The sequence below is a fragment of the Leptinotarsa decemlineata genome, unplaced genomic scaffold (genome assembly GCF_025532065.1).
Source record: "Leptinotarsa decemlineata unplaced genomic scaffold, Ldec_3_MD MMD2_tig00000035_RagTag_RagTag, whole genome shotgun sequence".
NCBI lineage: Eukaryota > Metazoa > Arthropoda > Insecta > Coleoptera > Chrysomelidae > Leptinotarsa > Leptinotarsa decemlineata.
This window is the reverse complement of record NW_027412540.1, coordinates 15,406,343-15,427,833: the sequence shown is the minus strand read 5'-3', so window position 1 is coordinate 15,427,833 and position 21,491 is coordinate 15,406,343. Positions and strand designations below refer to the sequence as shown.

Genomic DNA, 21,491 nt, shown 5'->3' with positions numbered 1-21,491 from the left:
AATCCATTTATTGCACCTCCATTTGAATTTTTTCTCAGAAAATTTGGGTGCTGCCAGTGACGAATAGGGAGTAACGTTACCAAGGCAGCTGGGATGCAGCAATGATAGGGGATTTTATTGTTGGTTCCTTATGAGGTAAAACGATGAAACATACAGTGTGACCCATTTTTAATGGAAACACCCCTCTAAAATTTGAAGTTGTAAACCGATTTTGGTAATTTTTTTTCTGAAATATCAAGTACTAAAAGGTCTACCTTGGGACAACATTTGAAATGTTTATTAAAGTTTCTGGGCATACTACGATATTTTTTTCTTAGTCAAAAATCGGGATTTTTCATTAACAATTTTTTTATTGAAAAAATCACTACGCCAATGGATTCAGAGTGCCTCTAAACAGGTGTGACCGAAATTTCATGAAAAAATATTCATTATCAACAAAGTTAACAATTCAAAACTTCGAAAACTCACACAGCTAACAGTCACAAAAACACCCTATATCAACAGATAGAACCATAAGAATATTTTTTTATGATTTCAACAATAAAGTGCCGCCAGATAAAAAAAACAAATAGGGTAAATATTTTTAATGAAAATAACGGAATTACATTCAAGTTTTCACGCAAATTTACTAAAACTGAGACCTAATATTTCAATTTAAATCTTAGTTGCCATGGAAATGATATTACAGTTTGACACTTGTGAAAGAATTAAGTGTACTATTGTCAACAATATCCATCTTACAGTTCTTCGAATTATTTTGTGTCATGGCTGCAAGATTGAGCATAAGAGAGAAAATTGAAATTGTACGCCTTCGGGAGATGACGTTAGAAGTGCTAGAGTACTAGGTTTGTAGATTATTTAATGAGAGACATCCAGATCGTCCTCGTATTAGCTGCGGTACGTTAAATAAAATATTCAATGAAACCTGTACAAAGACGAAACAGGAATGATCAAATCATTTTAGATTATTTCGGAAATAATCTTAATGCCAGTATAAGGAATGCCACTTTAGATTTGAATATTCCACGAGAAACTATTCGGAGATGTCTCAAGGCGTAGAATATTAAACCTTTCAAGACAAAATTTTTACACACACTTCAAGAAGGCGACGAATCAAGACGCCTGGAATATTGTGTATGGGCCCAAGGGGAATATTTAAATAATATAAATTTCCTAAAAAATATTTTATATACCGACGAAGCCACTACAAATGGAGTAGTGTCATCACAGAATTGTCGCTATTGGGCAGCGGATAATCCTAACTGGGTGGTGTGGTATATTGAACGAACGTATTATTGGTCCTTTTTTTTGAGGAGAACATTAATGCGTAGAGGTTTCTAGAATTTTCAAACACAGAGTTTGGGATGCTATTAACGAACTGCCAATCAATGAACGATCAAATTTAATTGTCCAGTTAGATGGGTGTTCAGTTCATTATGCCAGAGCTGTGGGGCAATGGCTTAACGAACATTTTCCAAACCGATGGATAGGCCGTGGTAGTCCGTTTATAGAGTGGCCACCCAGATCTCCAGACCTCACAGTTTTGGACTTTTTTCTCTGGGGACTTCTCACACAAAAAGTTTACAAAAACCGCTCAAGAGATAGAAATGAACTTTGTGCAAGAATTCGACAGGTATGTGCAGATATTAGCCCTCAAGAACTAAGGAACGTAATCAGAAACATTCGTAAGCGCTACGACGCATGTATCGAAATACGTGGTGGATTAGTAGAGGCTACTAGAATATGAGTTAGAATCAATTGTTGCACTGAATCGAAACATTTCAATAATTAGTTATTAGTTACGTTTATTAAATTTTTTTGCTTCATTGTTACTAGAATTGTGTGAATGTAATTCCGTTATTTTCATTAAAAATATTTATGCTATCTGTTTTCTTTTTCATCTGGCGGCACTTTATTGTTGAAATCATAAAAAAAATGTTAGCTGTGTGAGTTTTCGAATTTTTGAGTTGTCATAACTTTGTTAATAATGAATATTTTTTCATGTCATTTTGGTCACACCTATTTAGAGGCACTCTGAATCCAGTGGCTTAGTGATTTTTTCAATATAAAATCGCTAATAAAAAATCCCGATTTTCGACTAAAAAAATATATCGTAGTATGCCCTGAAACTTTAATAAACATTTCAAATTTTGTCCCAAGGTAGACCTTTTAGTACTTGACACTTAAACAAAAATTATTAAAATCGATTTACAACTTCAAATTTTAGGGGGGTGTTTCCATTGAAAATAGGTCACACTGTATAAAGGAAAGTCAATATTTGCAAAGAGGTTATGCACAAAATTCACCAATAATATGTGAAAATTTTTGTATAAAATGAAAATAACTATAACTCAAAATCTTTACGTGATGGAAAATTTTTCATGTTGAAGTCACTGTCAGGATGCTTTAAACTCTCATGTATAGCCATTAAAATTTTATTCGCAATTTTTTTTTAATTGTTGGCTAGTGTTACTTTACAAAACAATTGTGTCCTCGTAGTCTCTCAACAATTTGAATCAAATCTACTTGTCTGATGACAGTTCTGAAATTAAGAATTATTTATATTGTGAAAGGCAAGTGATGTTGATCTCAAGGAAATGAAATTATTCCTTACTTTTTCCTTTCTCCAAAATACAATATGTTTGGAGGTCGATATTTCTCTTAGAATTTGTGAAGTTGATTAACTGCCACAACTGGCATTTTTATGAATGAGGTCGGTGAATTTCATTATCGTTGACATGAAGTTTACACGCCGAAATCGAATCTCCTACACAGCACTCATGCCCTTCGCCACTTGACGATGAAAGGTCTCTCATTATTTTGTTTACATTCAAACATAAAACCTTCTACGCTTTTCGATAGGATGTCTAGAAAATTTCATTGGGTCACCTCAGTTACCTGTCCTTCCCTGACAACTTCTGATGTGTACCCTGAACAGGAAATAGATACTTGACATTTCCATTACTCCTACCGTATTTCTGAATAAATGATAAGAATTCATGAAGTTGAGGAAGAGTGGATAATGAGTAGTTGAAACACACTAATCAGAAGGATGTTTTTCAAAGAGAATTTAGGAATTGCAGAAGAATGCATTTTGAATAAAGACTTTTTGAATGAAATTGACATTATTGTAATACATGCTTAGTACACTTTCTGGCAGTTAATTGAATTTTTATATCAGATATTGATTTGAATTGATTTGATTCAATTGATTGAGTTGATTTCTCATAATTTACATCAAATTTCTTGTACATTGACGTTTGGGTATAAAATAGCTTACCACTTTCTCATTCAATATTCAATATGATTTCAATGCTGAAACTTGGTTCTGATGGCTGTACCGATATACAGGGTGTTACATAAGTACATTGGAATATTCAAGTGACGTGTTCCCGAAACAATTGTTATAAAAGTCTATATAAACTTGTGTCCGGAAAGCTTTTTTTCGGAGATACAGGGTAGTGAAATTGTTCGATTTTCGAAGAATACGTTATCTGCCCAAAATATGGTACACGGAGTTTTTTTGACGTAGAAATCATAATTTCCTATTAATTTTCATGTAACATCTAGAGGGCGCTGCGTACGCTGTCATTATTTATCACAAAATTGCCTTTTTTTTTGACAGTCAACTTCTGGTACTTTCTATGAAAAAACCTAATTTCCACAGATTTGCCAAGTAAAAAAGGTACACTTTCTTAACAACGTTGGAAGTGATGGTTTTCGAAATATTTACAATTTTCTTCTTCGATACATATTACTTTGCTCCTGAGGCGGTAAGTGATTAAAATGAGAAATCATGGTTTCCCACGTCGAAAAACCCCAGTTACCAAATCTTGTGCAAAACTTATTTTTTGCAAAATTTATTTTTCAAAAACAAACAAAAAAATCCAATTTCATTAGTTCGGACTTCCATAGTCTAATATAATATAAATTGATTCGAAATCCCTGAAAAAAAATTATAAAGATCAACCGAAAATAACAATTTTATTGAACAAAAAACTGAAATTGCGAAGAAATAACATACAAGCAACATCCAAAACAGTAGACATTGAAATATTAATGAAAGCTGAAAATAAAAAATTAAAAATATTATTAACAAAGAATGAAAAATAAAAATTAAAAGATTCCAAACCAAGTTACGTCACGACGTTTCGATTATTAGTATCCACAACCGTCTTCGGGTGATAACAGTTATTACCGCATTTATGTTACACCCTGTATATGAAATTACAATTGGTATTTTGCAAGATGGATCTTTGAGCTTTTTGCTGTTCTTGCTCCTTGTTTCCGAAATCAAAAAATGTTTCATGTGAAAAGTGGCTAAAGGTGTGGATAACACATTAGCATTATTCATGCTACTTCATGGCGATGATATAATAATTCGTGAGGGATCGAAAATTGAATTGAGAAGGCTTGAAGAGTATAGTAACCAATTGACCACTATAAAATAATTTCGTTTCATATAATCAAATAATCTTGAATGCATTACTTTCTCAATAATTTTGAAAAGAACCGGCAAAACTCAAATATTTCTGTAATTGACTATTCGATCCATCCTATTTCCCGTTTTGAATGTGGGTTTCACTTCAGCAATTTCAATTTCGTCAACTACAATGCTAGTGAGAAACTAATTAACCCATTGAGGGTGCTAATTCTAATTTCACATGTTTGATAGCTGTCATACTTGAATTGAAGGGGTTATATTTTTAGAAGTGATTAATTTTTGGGAAAGAAAGTTTTTGGCTTTCTACTACTCCATCTACTACAAATCCAATAACTTTTTTTAAATTCAGTTGATCAGTAATTTCTCCTCAGAATTGATGACTAAGACAACTCAGTCATCTTGTCTCCTTGGTTCTAATCCTATCCATGGAATAAATATAGTTTAAAAAACTAAAGAACACGCTTTTAAAGAACATCGAACTAAAAAGTTAAAAATAATTTTTTGGAAATAAACTTAAAACAATAGCGAACGGAAAATAGAAGTATTCATGTCAAAACAGCGACGGGCGCTTAATATATAAAAAAATATGGCACAAAGTCCTCACGCTTTTTTCACAATAATACTACTAATTTTCATTCGTTATTGTTTTAAACTTATTCGAAAAAAAAAATATTTTCAACATTTTAGTTCGATGTTCTTCAATAGTTTTTTAAACTATATTTATTTTTAATTTTTTAGTTTCGTTTGCTATGAAAGCTTTTTTTTAGTCTTTTTAAACTATATTTATTTTATTCAAACTTTGGGATCGATCAGCCGTATATTGTTTAGAAAAATGACCATTGATATTTTCCGATTCCGGAGAAGGAGCCTGAAAATCAGCTACCAAGCCCAAGGCAACAGGCGCGCAAAGGAGTCTTACAAATAAGGCTGCAGGCGCGCATGTTAATAAAAACATCCTTTTCGTAAATAAAGGAATACATATAAAGTGACTTCGAATTATATCCAGCGTCATCTGCCCGCAAATAGATCAAGCAATAATGTCGATATATCAAGGAGGTTACGTACAGCACCATCTGCCCGCGAATAGATCAAGCAAAAATGTCGATAATTCTGTCAAACACAGATCCCGAGCTTGAGAGTTACAAACAAACAAACAAGCAAACATACATACATACAGGTGAAGCTAATAAAAGCGTGTTAAAAAATACTGATGTCAGAACTTATCATGAGCATCGATTTACTTTCATTTTAATCGGTTGAACTGCTACGCCTTCGAAGTTTTTATCGTTTTTATGCATTGAAGGAAATAATCTGTCATACCTGTCATATTCTTGATAATTGAAAAAAAAATCTGTTTCGTTTCTATTCTTGAAAATATATTATCTTCAAACTAAAATTGTCAAATGAATTTCGAGTTGCATACGTTCGAATTTTCGTTGTTGGAGAGATGAACGAACAGGCTAAGAGATTGTATTTCTGTGAAGCATCCAGTTCGAATATTCAAAAAGATAACATTCGTGGTGTTTCTTGAAACTTTTTTGTGTAGACGTATTGTTAACTGAGTTACCTCATCTGGTTCAACAGCAGTTTTTGTAATCAGAAAAGTTAAAATGGACGATTAACAACTACTAAAAGGTTTTTTGGGAAAGAAAGTTTTTGGCTTTCTACTACTCCATTTGTATCAGATGGAGTAGTAGAAAGCCAAAAACTTTCTTTCCCAAAAAATTAATCACTCCTAAAAATATAACCCTTTCAAATCTACTAAAAGGTATAGCGTAACAGATTTCGAAAATGACAAAACTGAGATTCGCATATTTGATAAGAATAAATAGAGTGCAACCCTTGAAAGTTGCTACCTGGTAGTTTATTTTCGCTGAACCTGAATTCGTCAGTTTACCGTTGCAGTCAGTTCATTTAAAGCAATTGTTGGAGATACATCTAGTTCACAGAAAGAGCAGTGAATTCCATAAGGTAAGTGAATTTCCTTATGTATTTCTATGAAAAACGGAAACAAAGATGTTAATAATGACTTTAATTTGTGACCATTGTATGGATTCATCATATCATTGAGTGCCTAATATTGAAAAACTTGAAAACAAGTCATGAGGATAATTTCCATTTGTTTGATTTCAAATCATTTATATCACTATCTAACGAACATTTTTGTTATAGCGTCGAAATATTTCACATGCAAGTTTCGTTTCTTATCTCTTTTTGAGTGAAACCGTTCCACAGGCATATTTTCCACTCCATATTCACTACAAAAATTCATTTTTCATAATTGGTTGATTGACTTTATTTATGTGAGAATTTCACAACTCATCGAATTTTGATGATTCTATTGAAAAATTTTGTTTTTTAGTAGACAATAAGAATTTATCGTAATCATTTACTAGATTGAAATATATGCCGACACTTGATGAAAATCCATAACTAACGTATTCAAAAAATACTTTTCTGTGGGATTTTTACAACATCTCTACAAAAACGCAACAAGTGTTTCGCCATTACAATAATTCAAAAATTTTTGGAAAAAAATCAAATTATATTGCGACATTTTCTGTATTACTGGTGGGAAAAGCTTAAAATTTTCAGTTTTCTTTTCTGCAAAATAGAAATGACTGAAAATTAAACTTTTTTCAATTCTGATCAGAACTACTGTCCTTCATTTTTGTATTTATAATAATTCAAATTCCTATAAAACATTCCAAAAATTGCAACATATTCTGCTCGGTATTTTTTTTGCTAAATATCTACATACTTTGAAGCAGGGTAGCGTTCTTCTCGAAAATTCCAGTTAGCAATATGGGTAAAGAAGTTTTTATTTTTTAAACAGTTTTATTCTTTAAACACTCTCAATAATGGACGACTCAATGATCAGATCGAGAAATACCATTCATTTTCATCAATTAATTAGTTGAATGTCATTTTAAAAGATGTTTATGGACTAATAGTAATAGTTATTAATGAGGTATCCTTCATGAGTCAATTGAATATATGGATATTATACATTGCTTTCAGTCCTCTAATGAATAAGAGACAATCTTTTTCTCTCAGGACCTGCAGGACCTCAAATACAGTTTGCAATTATCAAAACATCATCAAACTCACAGTATTATTTCATGAATATATTTCACACATATTTTTTTTACTCGATGGTTCAACATTTCCTAAATGAAGCAACAGTTTGTATTCGAAAGGATGATTCTTTGGAAGTGTCCACCTACAGATTATTTGTAATTGCTTTCATTCTTCCAGAAAATTAAAAAATGTTCAGGATATGAATGTTATTTGGAAGCCATCTAGAAAGTCCACAAATTGTTTTTAATTCAATTTAATTCGAAATTTCGAAAATTTGACTTCAGTCTCGATATATCAATAAATGCTTAATGCACACAAAAATTACAATAACTCTTGTGAAAAGATAGGATAAGAAAAATAACTGGCTGGATGTACTGATGTCGATAGTACGGTGTTTACTGTTCACTTACAGTTTCAAGTGAAAAATTGAAAAATATTATGAATATTTTTAATTTATTTCAAAAATATCCGGCTCGAAGGACCAATGTTTTGACCCACGATTATTTTATCGTGAGTATGAATGCTTAATTCACACAATAATTATAATAACTCTTGTGACAAGATATGATAAGAAAAATAACTGGCTAGATGTACAAGATTTATTCTAACTGTACTGTTACAAGGTTTGAAACGTAATGATTGATTTTAGTTGGAGAAGGGGTGAACTTGGTCATTTTGGGTAGAGGTTTGGATAAACATAGCGGGTAATTCCCAAGATAAGGGACACAAGGAACATTTAAGGAATTGAAAATCTAGCTATTTGTTGCTCACAATATTTACGTAAAATAGACTTGAATATATGGGTTGCTTGGGTAAAGATATTTGGGAATATTGAATATTATGATGATAAGTGAATTAAAAAAAGACCCATACATTAGAAGACCAACTGGAAAACCCAGATTGGGAGACCCTTGAGAATATGGAAAAACTAATTAACTCAAACAATACCCAAAATAAAATAATGCCATAAAACAATCTGCTTTGTTGTACAAATTTTAGAGCTGGCAACTCTAGGGTAAATACTGAAAATTTTAGATTCACAATTCATTTGGCATTATATGTATTGTTTCTTTTCTTGAATAATACTTGCGGTTCAATTGTAATGAACATAAGTATGATTACTTATGTATTAATTCATTACATGAATATCTCTATGATACTAAGATGGCACTGATTAAATTTGAAGTTTCATATCAATAAAATGAGACAATGATCTCCTGAGGACGCCAACTTGGTTAGCAAAACGCTCGTCAAGAGATCGTAACTTTTGTTCTGGTGTTGTGAAAGTGTTTTCAATAAAAAATGAGACACTTATATTATAAAATAATTTCATCAACTTGATGAGTTTCATATTCTGACGACTTCTTTTATTCGCTTATGAAATTCATATGGATGCAGTTGAATGGAAATATATTATTTAACTATATTTTTTTTATTTCAGATGTCTCACAAGATGTACCTATTACCGTTTTTATGCATAATTGTTTTCATTCCGCATGCATTATCTGAACAATTATCCAGCAAAACAACACTCGCAGAGAGGAAGGAAGTGAACCGAACCGGGTGGACTGCTTATAATATGGTTGCACTTGGATCCGCAGTTTTCGTAGTAGGTGTGGGCCTAGCGGGTGTTCTAGCTTTTTCGTTTCCATTGTTAGCATATAAGATATGCTACGTACTTGGAGGATGTCAGAACACTTTGGATTACTTCGTGGATCAATTAGTAGCTGGAGAAATGTCTTCTGCTAGAAGCAGTGGAAGGAACAAGCGATCACTTGAATATTTGACACCCATTGTCGTGACCCTAGCAAAAGCGTATGAAAAGTATGAAGACCAAGATGAGGAAAAAAACTTCGAAGGCTTAGATTTATTCACAAGACCGCTATCTTGATACAAATGTTTCCAGTTGTAGTTGATATTATGAACAATTTCTATTCTATGATTCAAACTATTTCCCAAATTTATTATATGATTCGGGAATTTATTGTTCTGTACCAGCGGTTCTGAAATAAACGATTTCCTCAACTAATTATTGAATTCCTTTATCATTTATGGTGATCATTATAGAAACTCATTAAAAATTAAACTTCTGTCATTAGTTTGTTCTTTCTCAGGCAGTACGGAAGAAGGTGAGGATGCTGACAGCCACAATGATGACAGAAAAAGTATTGATGATGGAGATGCTACGAAAATTAAACTAAAGTATGAGGAAATGGAAGAGATTATTATCAATGGCGACGTAGATGCAGTTGAAGATCAAACTCTGAAAAAGCCCTCAAATAGTTATGCATCGAAAAAAACTGTAGCTCAAGGTACCTCAATATTATTTTTGGTGTGACAAAATTATTATTCATTCTATAAAGAGTGGCATTTGCGATCTCATATTGTCGATTCAGTCAACTAGTCAAATACCCTTTCTTGAGTACTTATTTCTTGTTTTTCTAGATACTATTCAGTTTTATATCGAAGAATCTGCTTTCAGATTTTCGCAATAAGAGCGATTTTATTGAAGGAAACAAATATTGTTAATGTACTTGGGTCAAAACTACATATATTAGCTTGTATGAGCCTTTGGGGTGGATAATAAATAGTTCTCATTTTCCACATCAGAGCGTTGGGTAACACCGGAGTCGCGTTAATACCGTAAAAGTGTTGTCGGTGTTAATCACTCTCAGTACGGCGTTATTTCAATTGATATAGGCTGACACTGCATAAGGTAGACTGCATAAGGTAGCAAGTGCTCAAAGACCTCGCAGCAAATCTTGGGTCCGGAAACTCTATACCCATTACGCGACTGCGGTAGACTAAGGTGTTGGAGACGAACTTCTGGCAGGCCATGATGAAGCTCTCAGTTTCTGACTTTCCTCCACTCTGAGAAAAGCGAAAGTCATGTGCTCTGATGAGCCATGGTCTTCAATGTTGTTGAAGAAGATCCCGTTAATGTGGGCAAAGGTTCCAACTCAATGACAGAGTTGTGATCACCTTGTTTTGAGTGTCGAAAACTTAACTGATTTCATCATCCTCTCAGGCAGCTGCCCTGGAGAGAAATGATACAAATCATGCCCTTTCATGGTCGTGGAACATGCAGAGGAAAAGATCTGAACTTGTGATGACTCTCCAATTCATCTACAGTTATGTAGATACTCTAAACCCGGAAATCCATGGCCTTCCTGTTGTGAGAAATGCAAACACCTTTGAGGAATATGCATGAGATGCTCGTAAACAACTCATAACACGAATTTCAGCATGTTATTTGTCTATAATTTTCAGAAATCAACACATATTGGTTCATGGTCCAGTCATGAGTTTAAAATTCTGACCGGATGGCGGTGACCACTTAGTAGTTTTTTCCATTATTAAGTGTCGTTTGGGCCTGGATCAGGGAAGTTCTTGAAACCTACAAGGGCTCTTCGAACTCCACCCCAGGTTATTGGATTGAGCAGTTTATTGAGCTAAGGGTGTCGAAGCTTCCTACTGCTGATCACCAACAGTAAGGATTTGGTGGTCAGTAGCATGATTTATCTCAAAGTGAGATGGATACATCATATTTTTGAGGCTATTCGCCGCACTGCGGACGTGAAAGACCTGCCAGCCGTACCAACAGGTGATGAAACTGCTACCACTTCGTAAGCAGGCTGAAGAGGAGCTACATAGCCCTGCCTCTGAAGATGCGATATGTTATCCCTGAGGTTTTGGGCTCTGTGGTGTGAAACACATTCAGAGCATGAATTCTCGCTATGTACCCTATTGATGCGGTAAACTCACCCACTTCGCCTCCTGAAGACGCGAACTTGGTTGATGAAACGCGCGTCGAGAAGATAATTGCAGTTCTGGTGTTTGGGAAAATTTGCTTGTTTCGAATATACGTTGTGATTGTATGTACTACACATATTTACACCTAACGTGGTACTGCTCGCCTTTTATACATACACCCTCACAATAAAAGCTCACAACTCTGAATCCTTGTAGATGGTTGGATATCTTCTAGAATATATTCTAAAATCTAGTGATAACGGTACACCATGCTTGATCTGAAGACCAAGTAGGGTTCATATTACTTTAATCATTGTCTAGAACCAATTCGATTTCATTGATCACTTCACTCCCCGCTTTTGCAAAAATTTAGACCAGGGTGAGAAGGAGATTCCAACCTCTAGAATTAACCCAAAACCATTTTCTCATGTTGACACTTGAACCTTAAAAGTTCACGACTTCTATAATACCATGGGAAGTGGATTCAACCATCAAACGGTTGATTTGGACGTTGATCATTTTTTGTCTTTATCCAACGAGTTGTTACTGCTCTGCTCTATCAGCGGTGGACGTTCAAATGAAGCAGTAACACCAGAAAATATAAAAAATTCACGAAATCGTTTCGAATGATCGAAATGTGAAGCGAATTAGCTGACATTGTACAGATATCAAAAAAAAGTGTTGGCTTGGCTTTATATTGCATGACCATTTGACTATCAGACAGTTCTGACTGTTGTTGTCACCAAAAACAAGAATGTCTTGATGATTCCGAGCGGTGTTCGGCCATGTTTAAAGTGACGAAATTTTTGGAATCAAAATGATCGTCATCTGAGTGGAGAGCAACTGCTGAACTTTGTCTAAAGCGCCCGAAAGCACAACAATCTGCTGAACAGGTAATGGATTCGGTATTTTGGGATGTGCGTGTAATATTCATCGACTATCTTGAGAAGGGAAACACCATCAACGGTATTTTCTCCAGAAAAACGATAAGATTATTTGAATCAGTATGTTTAATTGTTCAATTAAAATTATCTCAAAAGTATTGATACTCAATTGTTCAAAATATGAAGATTTTTCCCCAAAGATGTAACTATTTCATAATAGACAAATATTGCTTATTAAATAAACACATCGTAATAAAAATTTAATCGACATGCCAATATTTTTCTTGGATGTGGAAATAATTACGTGAATGTCTAAGTGTGTGTCAAAATTTCAATTCGATATGAAAATTCTTCGAGAAGCAGAATGACAAAACTTCATATTTTGATTTCCATATTTGTTTCATTTTCAACCTCTTAAAAACTATTGATATTTCAAATCATTTTTATTTGTTGCAAAAAATCATAATACTCTTCGGAATTATGAATTTTGAAATAAAAATCATATAATAAACCACTTGAACAATAAATATATAGAAAACAATGTAAAAACATACAAGTTTATTGTCTTTGTGCCTATTGAGGTAAAATATAAACTGTTACTACTATTTTTCATGAAATATATTTGAAAAAATAACGTGGAACATCATGATCGTATATTTTTGAAGACCCTTTTAATTCAATAAAACTTTTGCGAGCTCAAATAATTCTAATTAATCGATTTTGAATGTTAAAAATATTGTTTAATCACATTTCTATGATGTTTGAGTGTGAATAGTGTTTCGGAAGCAACTGGGAGCTTTATCAAAAATGAATCAACAGAAACCCTCATCACTCAATTATTGAGAAATCAGAAAAACGTTTCTCAAGACTAAATTTCATCATTATAGATGGTCAAGTGATATAATTATACTGAAAAAGGGGTTGATTGGGTAATAGGATCAATTTTTTCTCAAAAGAAAAATTGTATTCTTGCCGACGTTTCGAATTTAAATAAATTTTTCTTCAGGGCTCGAAAAGTAGTTTTTTCGTGTTGATAATATTACTATTGTAAAAATCAGATATATTAGATACATATTTTTATTTTTCAAATATGTATCTGATATGTCTGATGGTTTTTAAAATAGTAATATTATCAACACGAAAAAACTAATTTTCAAGCCCTGAAGAAGAATGTAATTAAATTCGAAACGTCGGCAAGAATACAATTATTTTTTTAGGAAAAAAGTGATTTTGTTACCCAACCAACCCCTTTTTCTAAAAAATTATTGAATCACAAAACTAGTTAACCTAGATAAATATACTCTCAGTTTTTTCAAGTGTCAAGTGTTGACAATTATCAAAATTGTTTACAGGAACATAACATGTTTCATTTTGCCTACTATCGATTCCACTCATTTTACGTTTCCACACGGTCTCCTTTGTCACATCTTAAAGTCCCTTTGTAACTACATTACAAGTTCATTAACAGAGTTTCTCTCTGACATTGTGTTTAAATCAATTCATCTCATAGCAGTTGTTTATCATTCTGAGCCAACATGACGGAACCGATAATCAAATTATTTGTTGCTCTGATAATGGATCCTGAAAATGGATAACTCCATTAATTCTATAATAATCATGAATCGATGTTCTCCCACATAATACCCAATGCAAATGTTTGACCAACTTCATCCTTTGTCGATATCAATAGTAGAGATAAAACCAAAATGGATTACGAGACAGGATTTTGACATTTCTATACATTTTCTGCCGAATAGGATAACTCGAATCTTTGAATTTTTCGAACATTTTGTCACTTGTAATCATTATCGCATGAAGTATGTCCCTATGTCTCTTTTGTAAGATCCCCAAATAATGTCGATATGAGATTTCAACAGTTTACGCTTCATTTATGGATGGTTACAAAAATGAACTTTGAAAGAACTCTCACACAAAAACTTGAAGATATATAGGGTGAATCTCCAGGAATTGCATCGACCGATTGTGGAAAAATTATAATTAGAAGAAATCTGAAAATTTGACAATATACTGAAGTCAATGGGTGCAACTCGGCTGAAATAGTTTGGAAATGGTGGCACTTTCGATTATAACGGAAGTAGCTATCGACTTCGTTATTTCAAATAGAACACCCTATATGTATATAATTACATTTTTGGTTTCTACATCAGAATTTAAATACTGTTTGTGTGGACGGACATATATCTAAGTCTGATCGTTTTTGACATTTTCAAGTTTTTATGTCAAAAATGATGTTTGCAGATCCTACAATAATTGTTTTGATTGACTTCCGGGCTTTATTGTGGTAATCTTCATTGGATTCCTTGTAAAAGACTTTATAGACTCTACATGAAATTTCAATAATTACTGATACAGGGTTGTCAAAAAACAAGAATGAAAATGAAATTTAATAAATCGTCTAAAGTGACTTTTACAAATGGAAACTCCCACTGTTACGTTTGAAGGTGATTGACAATGTTTCATGATGAATTTCACTAGTTCAGACTTCCATTGTCTAATATATAAAAATAATTTGAAATCTCTGAAACAACTAAAACGAAGAATTGAAAAAGAATAGCTGAAAATAACAAAGATATTAGGCGAGAATAACCTGAAATGAAATAATAGTGAAATAAAATAGAAGTAAAAATAGAACGATTGAATAAAAATTAAATATAAAGATATAAAAATGAAAATAAAAAAATCAAGAGAAGTGGAAGACTAGTGGAAGTGAACTAACGTGGTTTGGAATCTCTTAACTTTTTTATTTTTATTTTCTTCTTTAATTTTAATTTTTGTTAAATCGTTCTATTTTTCTTGTATTTCATTTCACTATTATTTCATTTCATGTTATTTTTGCCTAATATATTTTTTATTTTCAGCAATTCATTTTCAATTCTTCTTCTTTAGTTGTTTTAGGTATTTCAAATAATTTTTATGTATTAGACAATGGAAGTCCGAACCAGTGAAATCCCCCATTGTTATAATTTGTCCGAATTAATCATCAAAAATAAGGGTAACTTTGTAGGAAGATATCTAGTGCGAAAATCAGTAGTTTTTGAAATATTCGCAATTCAATATTTTTCTATCGACAGAATACTTACTATAAGGTTTCTAAATTCTCTCAGTTGGTCATGACGAGGCGGCTTCAGAAAACAATCAATTGATACGATAATGTCACCACTAGTCATTTGCAAATTGTCAACAATGAATCATGCCGGGACGATTGAAATACACAAACGAAGATTATTAAAATCAATTTATTATTTAGGGAGGATGAGATGAAGTTACTTCAAATACATGTAATAAATTTGGGACCTGAATTTTGGAAAAAAACCACCAAAAACTGTCAAGAAAATTATAGAAAATTTCAAGAATTTTTCCTATTTTAGTTTTACCACAATCGATCAATGCAGTTCCTGGAGATGATTTACGAAAATTTCACAATTTTCAAAAGCCTGTTGATTAATAACTGGCTGATGTAGAAGGTGTTCACATCTAATCTATTTCTCACTGAATCGCGCACTCTTAAACATTTTTGGAATATTCACTAGAATCTGTTATTCATTTTTTAAGTTTCAAAAGTGTGCTTGGTAAACTCAGGTTTTTACATGTCCCCAGAAAAAATAACTTAAGCTATTGACTGTGTCTATTTTGAACTGACCAACAGTTTTTGGAAACATGCAAATCTTTTGAAAAAAAAAATAACCAACAAGTTTCTCGTAATGGATTTCGGGAAATGTTTCAGTAAACATCTTGCTTATGTGGAATCAATAAAATAATAGCCTTTTCATATTCACAATCGAGTGACAGTTTTCAAACAAATGACCTAGGTAAAAAGAAACGGACCCATTTAGTGACCAGTAAGTTTCCTTGACTTCAGTCCTGAAAGTTTTTATTTTCAATGCGGAGACCTGTTCAAAATCAGGTTTTCCATTAACCAGCTGTCGCACCCATACGAACGACAACCCTCAGAAGTCGAAACTTGTGCTAGCTAAGTATTAAAGAGGTCTTACCTTTTAACGTGTGATTCCTAACACGACGATAGCAAGTGAAAATCGATCGTTCAGACTAGGGCTCGAACCACCGACCAACACGGCAGTCAATTCAAGTGAGTGAACAAAGCACCCACGACGAACCGCCTGGCTACCGACCGACCTATCAGAATAAATTGAGTTATCTAGATGACAAAAAGAATATAATTGTAGTTCACAAATAATCAAATTGACTTCATTTTGTTATTCGTTTCTGCCAGCGTTTGAAGAACAATCATTATTACTCTCATTACTGATATATTTTCTTTGATGAAAATCAAATATACAAACCTAGAATTTTCCGCAAGTTCATGATATGGACTACTCTCATATGGCAAAAAAGAAACTAAGGAATAACCATTCAAATTGGTAGATAAAGTGTTCTCAGAGATATATTGAATTTGTCTTCGGATAGAGGTTATAAACACAACATAGTGCAAGTATCAACAATACTTGCACTACCTACCTACGGCTTGTCAAATATAAGAAGAGTTTTATGAATTCCGTTATGGCCCCGCCCACTAGATCTGCGTTCGTTAGAAGAGTGTGTGTGAGAGACAGAAGACAGAGAGAAATATTTCTCAAGTATCTTCCTAGATTTGACAAGCTGTACTGGTTTTATCAATCAGGTTTGTAGTATCATCAGAAAACATGAAATTGGTTTTTGGCTATAGGTTGTAAAATAATCTACCTGAATCCCTGTCGAGTACTTACCTGTTGATAATATATTTTTCATCAATACACTTGAATTCTAAAAGTCTGATTTGCAAATTGTTCAATGTTTAACAACTTAAGTTATTATTTACTTAAGAAAAATACATCTTCAACTTGATCTTGTTTCAACGAGTTCATGTGATTTGTGATATCTAGGCAGAATATGTCAACGAAACATCAACTGGGTGAAATATCTAGTGATACAAGAAAAAGATTAAGCTGGATATTTTGGTTATAGATTAGGCAAAAGATTTCACAGCATTTCTGTGTAACAAGAAGAACTCGACTCAACACATTCTTATACACTGTGTCCGTAAAGTATGGAACAAATTCATTTTTACCTAAACAGGTCATTTTAGGAAATAATCCTGAAACACGTCGATTTTTGATGTTAATTTATAAAAAACATAGTCGTTTAGTTTTTTGTGAAATATCATTATTTGTTTAGTAATTTATTGATGTTCAGTGACAGTTTAGTACTACAATATTTTTGGTATTCGTGAATATTCGAATGATTGCTTAGATTTAATTGGAAGTAGAAATGGAGTTAAGTGTAAAACAAATAATTGAAATACTTATGATGATTGGGTATGAAGACAGATCGCGAACTCGGATGGAAGTGTGCAATTTGTTTAATGATAAATATCCAGAAAGACCTATAACGCGTTCAACAGTCACTAAGCTGGAAACGAAATTTCGAGAAACTGGTACGGTTGCAAATGTACGCAAATCAGATCGTCCCCCTGCAAATGCTGATACAGCATTAGATGTTTTACTGAGTTTTGAAGAAGATGCGCACACTTCTGTTCGTACAGTTAGTCGCGAAATCGGTGTTGGCAAAACAACGGTACACAAACTATTGAAGCTTGAAAAATGGCATCCTTATAAAATCAAACTTGTGCAAGAATTAAACGAAGATGATACCGATAGACCACTCCAATATTGCGAAGAAATGATGGATATATGTCACCGAGACCCTCTCTTGATACAAAACATTATTTTTTCTGATGAGTCCACTTTCACGTTAAATGGTGAGGTTAACCGTCAGAATTGTAGATACTGGGCAAAAGAAAACCCCACTGGATGCGTGAGCATCATACACAATACCCTCAAAGGAAAATGTATGGGCTGGAATTGTACGAAATTGAATCATTGGACCCTACTTTATCGAAGGTAATTTAAACGGGGCAAAGTACCTTGAGTTTTTAAGGGGGTATCTAGTACCTACTTTACGTAATTTATTTCTCAGCAGACGTAATTCTGGAGGTTTTGATGAAAGTTTATGGTTTCAACAGGATGGTGCACCTCCACATTATGTAGATGTTAGAAGGTACGTAGATGAAATTTTTCCAAACAGGTGGATTGGTAGACGTGGACCTACTGAATGGCTAGCGAGGTCACCAGATTTAAATCCTTTGGATTATTTTCTGTGGGGCCATCTGAAGAATGTTATTCATAAAACGAAACCAGCAAATATTGAAGATGTACAAGTGAAAATAAGAACAGAAATAAACAATATTACGCAAGAAACCATACACAAGATTCAACAAGAATTTGTACACCGTTTGGGTTACTGTCAAATACAGCAAGGGCTGCAGTTCGAACATTTAATATAAAGTCATGTATTCCAGCATATTCTGTCCGCTAGACAATGAGCATTTTTGAAAATATTGTTAATTTACCTAATAAAAAATGTTACGCGTTACTTCATTAGCACACACACAACTACTGTATTTTTGTCCACCCTGTACCAATTGGAATCAACATGTGACACATTTTTGGAATCAGCTCAGCTAAAGTAATCCGAAAATTGAGACAAAAAAAATTACGGTGACGCCATTATTCGAACGTAATTCACCCTGTATATTAGATTATTATTTTAAAATACGGTAAATTAACATCAAAAATCGACGTGTTTCAGGATTATTTCTTAAAATGACCTTTTTAGCTAAAAATGAATTTGTTCCATACTTTACGGACACGGTGTATATTTTAGTAAAGGGCATCGTCTAGGATGAAATGATAATAATATGATAAATGATTTCTTTCTCCAAAATGACCACCAATATTTTTTTGGAGGCCCTCTCAGAGCGGTGGCAATGGTAAAGTAGCGATTCACATTGGACTTGAAATCGCTGGAGGTTGAAATCATTTGAAAAAACATTCTCAGAAAGTTCCTTCCATACAAAGGCAGTTCCCTAAATGAAAGAGTTGTTGAACAGTGAAGTCTAGGTGTACTGAGTTGAACTTCGAAACGATGAGCAGCCATAGTTCATCGCGTATTTTTGATACGTACCGCTGTTGGTGGAATCACATGTGCCAAGTCACATGAACACTTCTTGTGAAAGTATCTATAGAAAAGAGACAAATCTCCAACCTTTTTCGATGTTCCAGACTATCAATGTTGCAAGTGATGTTAATCAGGCGAATGGCTCTTTTCTGGATGGAATCCAGCAGCTTCAGGATATACTTAGAAGCGTAGCTCCATACATGAGAACAATACTCCAAAGATGGTTTAATCTGAGCTTTATAAAACATCAAAAGTTGCTAAGGTGTGTACAGTTTTCTGGTTCGGAACAGTGTTCCAAACTTTTGAGAAGCAGCCTGTACAATTCCAGCGACATGATTGTGCCAAGACATAGTGGTGCCCATTTTAACACTGAACAAACTTATCGAAACAAAAAGCGAAATTGTGGTATTGAATTGAACCTGGTTCTTTCCACCCCAATTCGAAATCTCCTCTGGATCCTCATTAAGATATGCAGTTTTCTGGAATGATGAGACAAGTGTACTGTCGTCAGCAAAGCAATGAATTGGATTCTTCGTTTCTGTCAATGAGTCGTTGATATACAATAAAAAGAGGGTTTGAGACAATATGGATCCCTGAGGAACACCAGCGTTGATGGTGAAAGTATTCGAGAGATATCCATCGACGGCCACTTGCAGGGAACGTTCTTTCAGGAAGATGAAGAGCCATGCTCAAAAATGATCCGACAAGCTATAGCATCAAAGTTTAGCCAGTAAACCCTCATACCAGAGATGGTCAAAGGTCTTAGAAATATTAAGAGCAGCAGCCTCCCAAATATTCAAGGATAAGGTGGTTTACAGATATCAGATATCACAGATAGCAAAGCGATTGGTCTATAGTTATTCCACGTTTTGTGAATAGGCTGAACGCGAGTAATCTTCCAACAAGAAAGAAAATCCCTTCCTTGTAAGATAGGTTGAAAAGTCTGCAAAATACTGGTGCGAATTCATTTGCGTACTTTTTAAGTATGATGACTGGCATCAGGACCAGATGCCTTGTTGATATTGAGCTGTTTCAAAATTCGCCTGATAAGACGTTGTGAAATTGGCCGCGGTGGTACTGCGCCCGACTCACGATCAGAAGACCGTGGGTTCGATTCCCGCCTCGACCAGATATTTTTCTCGAGATAATTTATCTGGTTGAAGCTGGAATGATTCTACAACCGTGTTAAAATCACACGTTGAAAGGCAAGACCTCGTTAGTCCTTAGCTCGCACAAGTTTCTCAACTTCTGAGAGTTGTCGTTCGTATGGGGGCGACAGCTGATTAACGGAAAAACTGATTTTAAACAGATTTTTTTGAACAGACGTTGTCGAAAAGTAATTTCCGGCATTATAGATTGTAGTGTAGGAATAGTAAGTGGTGCCTTTCCTAGAAAACCGACCGTGGAGTGCGACGCAAATTGTTCACCTAGTAGACTTGTTTTTTCGATGGCTGTTGTTGCATTTGAACCATCCACTTTTATTAGTGATGGAATTTGGATTTTGAGAAGTTTTGATTAACAGCTTCAGCTACCAACTAGAAGGATCTAGACCAGTTGGGATTGGCAAGCAGTTTATCCCTAATTCTTTGCTTTCATTTATTTTAAGTTTGCAGCTGTTGCGAGCATTAACAAACCTCGTTTGAGTTTCGGCACTGGGATTTTGGCGCCACGCCGGTAGGCGAGATTTTTGAAGGTGACAGCTTGCTTGCCATTTTTGTTGAACCAAGGTTTGCCGTTGAAAGTTCATTTCTTAATGAGGAATATATGCATTTATGGATGATAGAATAACTTTCGTGACTTCAGAAGCACAAGTTGATGGACCATTACATTCGAAACAAATATCTAGCCAGGGAAACTATCAGAAATGTTTTTAAAAATCTTCTCACTTAGCAGATCTATAATGCCAAACTTGATTGGACTCCTATTAGTAGAAATATGTCTGTTTTTATGTACAACTCAAGAATTTTGAGAATAAATCTCACTACACTTCTGTGAATAAGAGATTCATTCGATGTATACTTCTCTTGTTCTATTATAGCCAAACAAATACAATGCAATGGACTTCTCTCAACAGAGTAAAACATTATAGTACCTAGTTATAGAAAGAACGTCTTCACGTTCCTCCGGCTGAAACTCTTTCATTTAATTTCAGTTGTTCATTGAGTTGACATTTCGTGGGATTATTTGCTAAAGTGATTTCGTTTCATGAAATCCTGGGAACTTAATGAACACCCTGGGGTTTCACTAGGTGCATTGCATATGACACTAATTAGAGTGGCATCAGACCGGTGCGA

General features: G+C 33.9%; 1 protein-coding gene across 1 annotated transcript in view; it reads left to right on the top strand.

Moving 5' to 3' along the window:
- The window catches only part of LOC111505985 (uncharacterized), a 37,640-nt gene that overhangs the window by 10,197 nt on the left and 5,952 nt on the right, over window positions 1-21,491 (top strand). Inside the window, exon 3 of the mRNA XM_074171945.1 lies at window positions 9,640-9,837. Coding sequence (XP_074028046.1) covers window positions 9,640-9,837 — 198 coding nt within the window. The remainder of the gene's footprint in view (window positions 1-9,639; window positions 9,838-21,491) is intronic.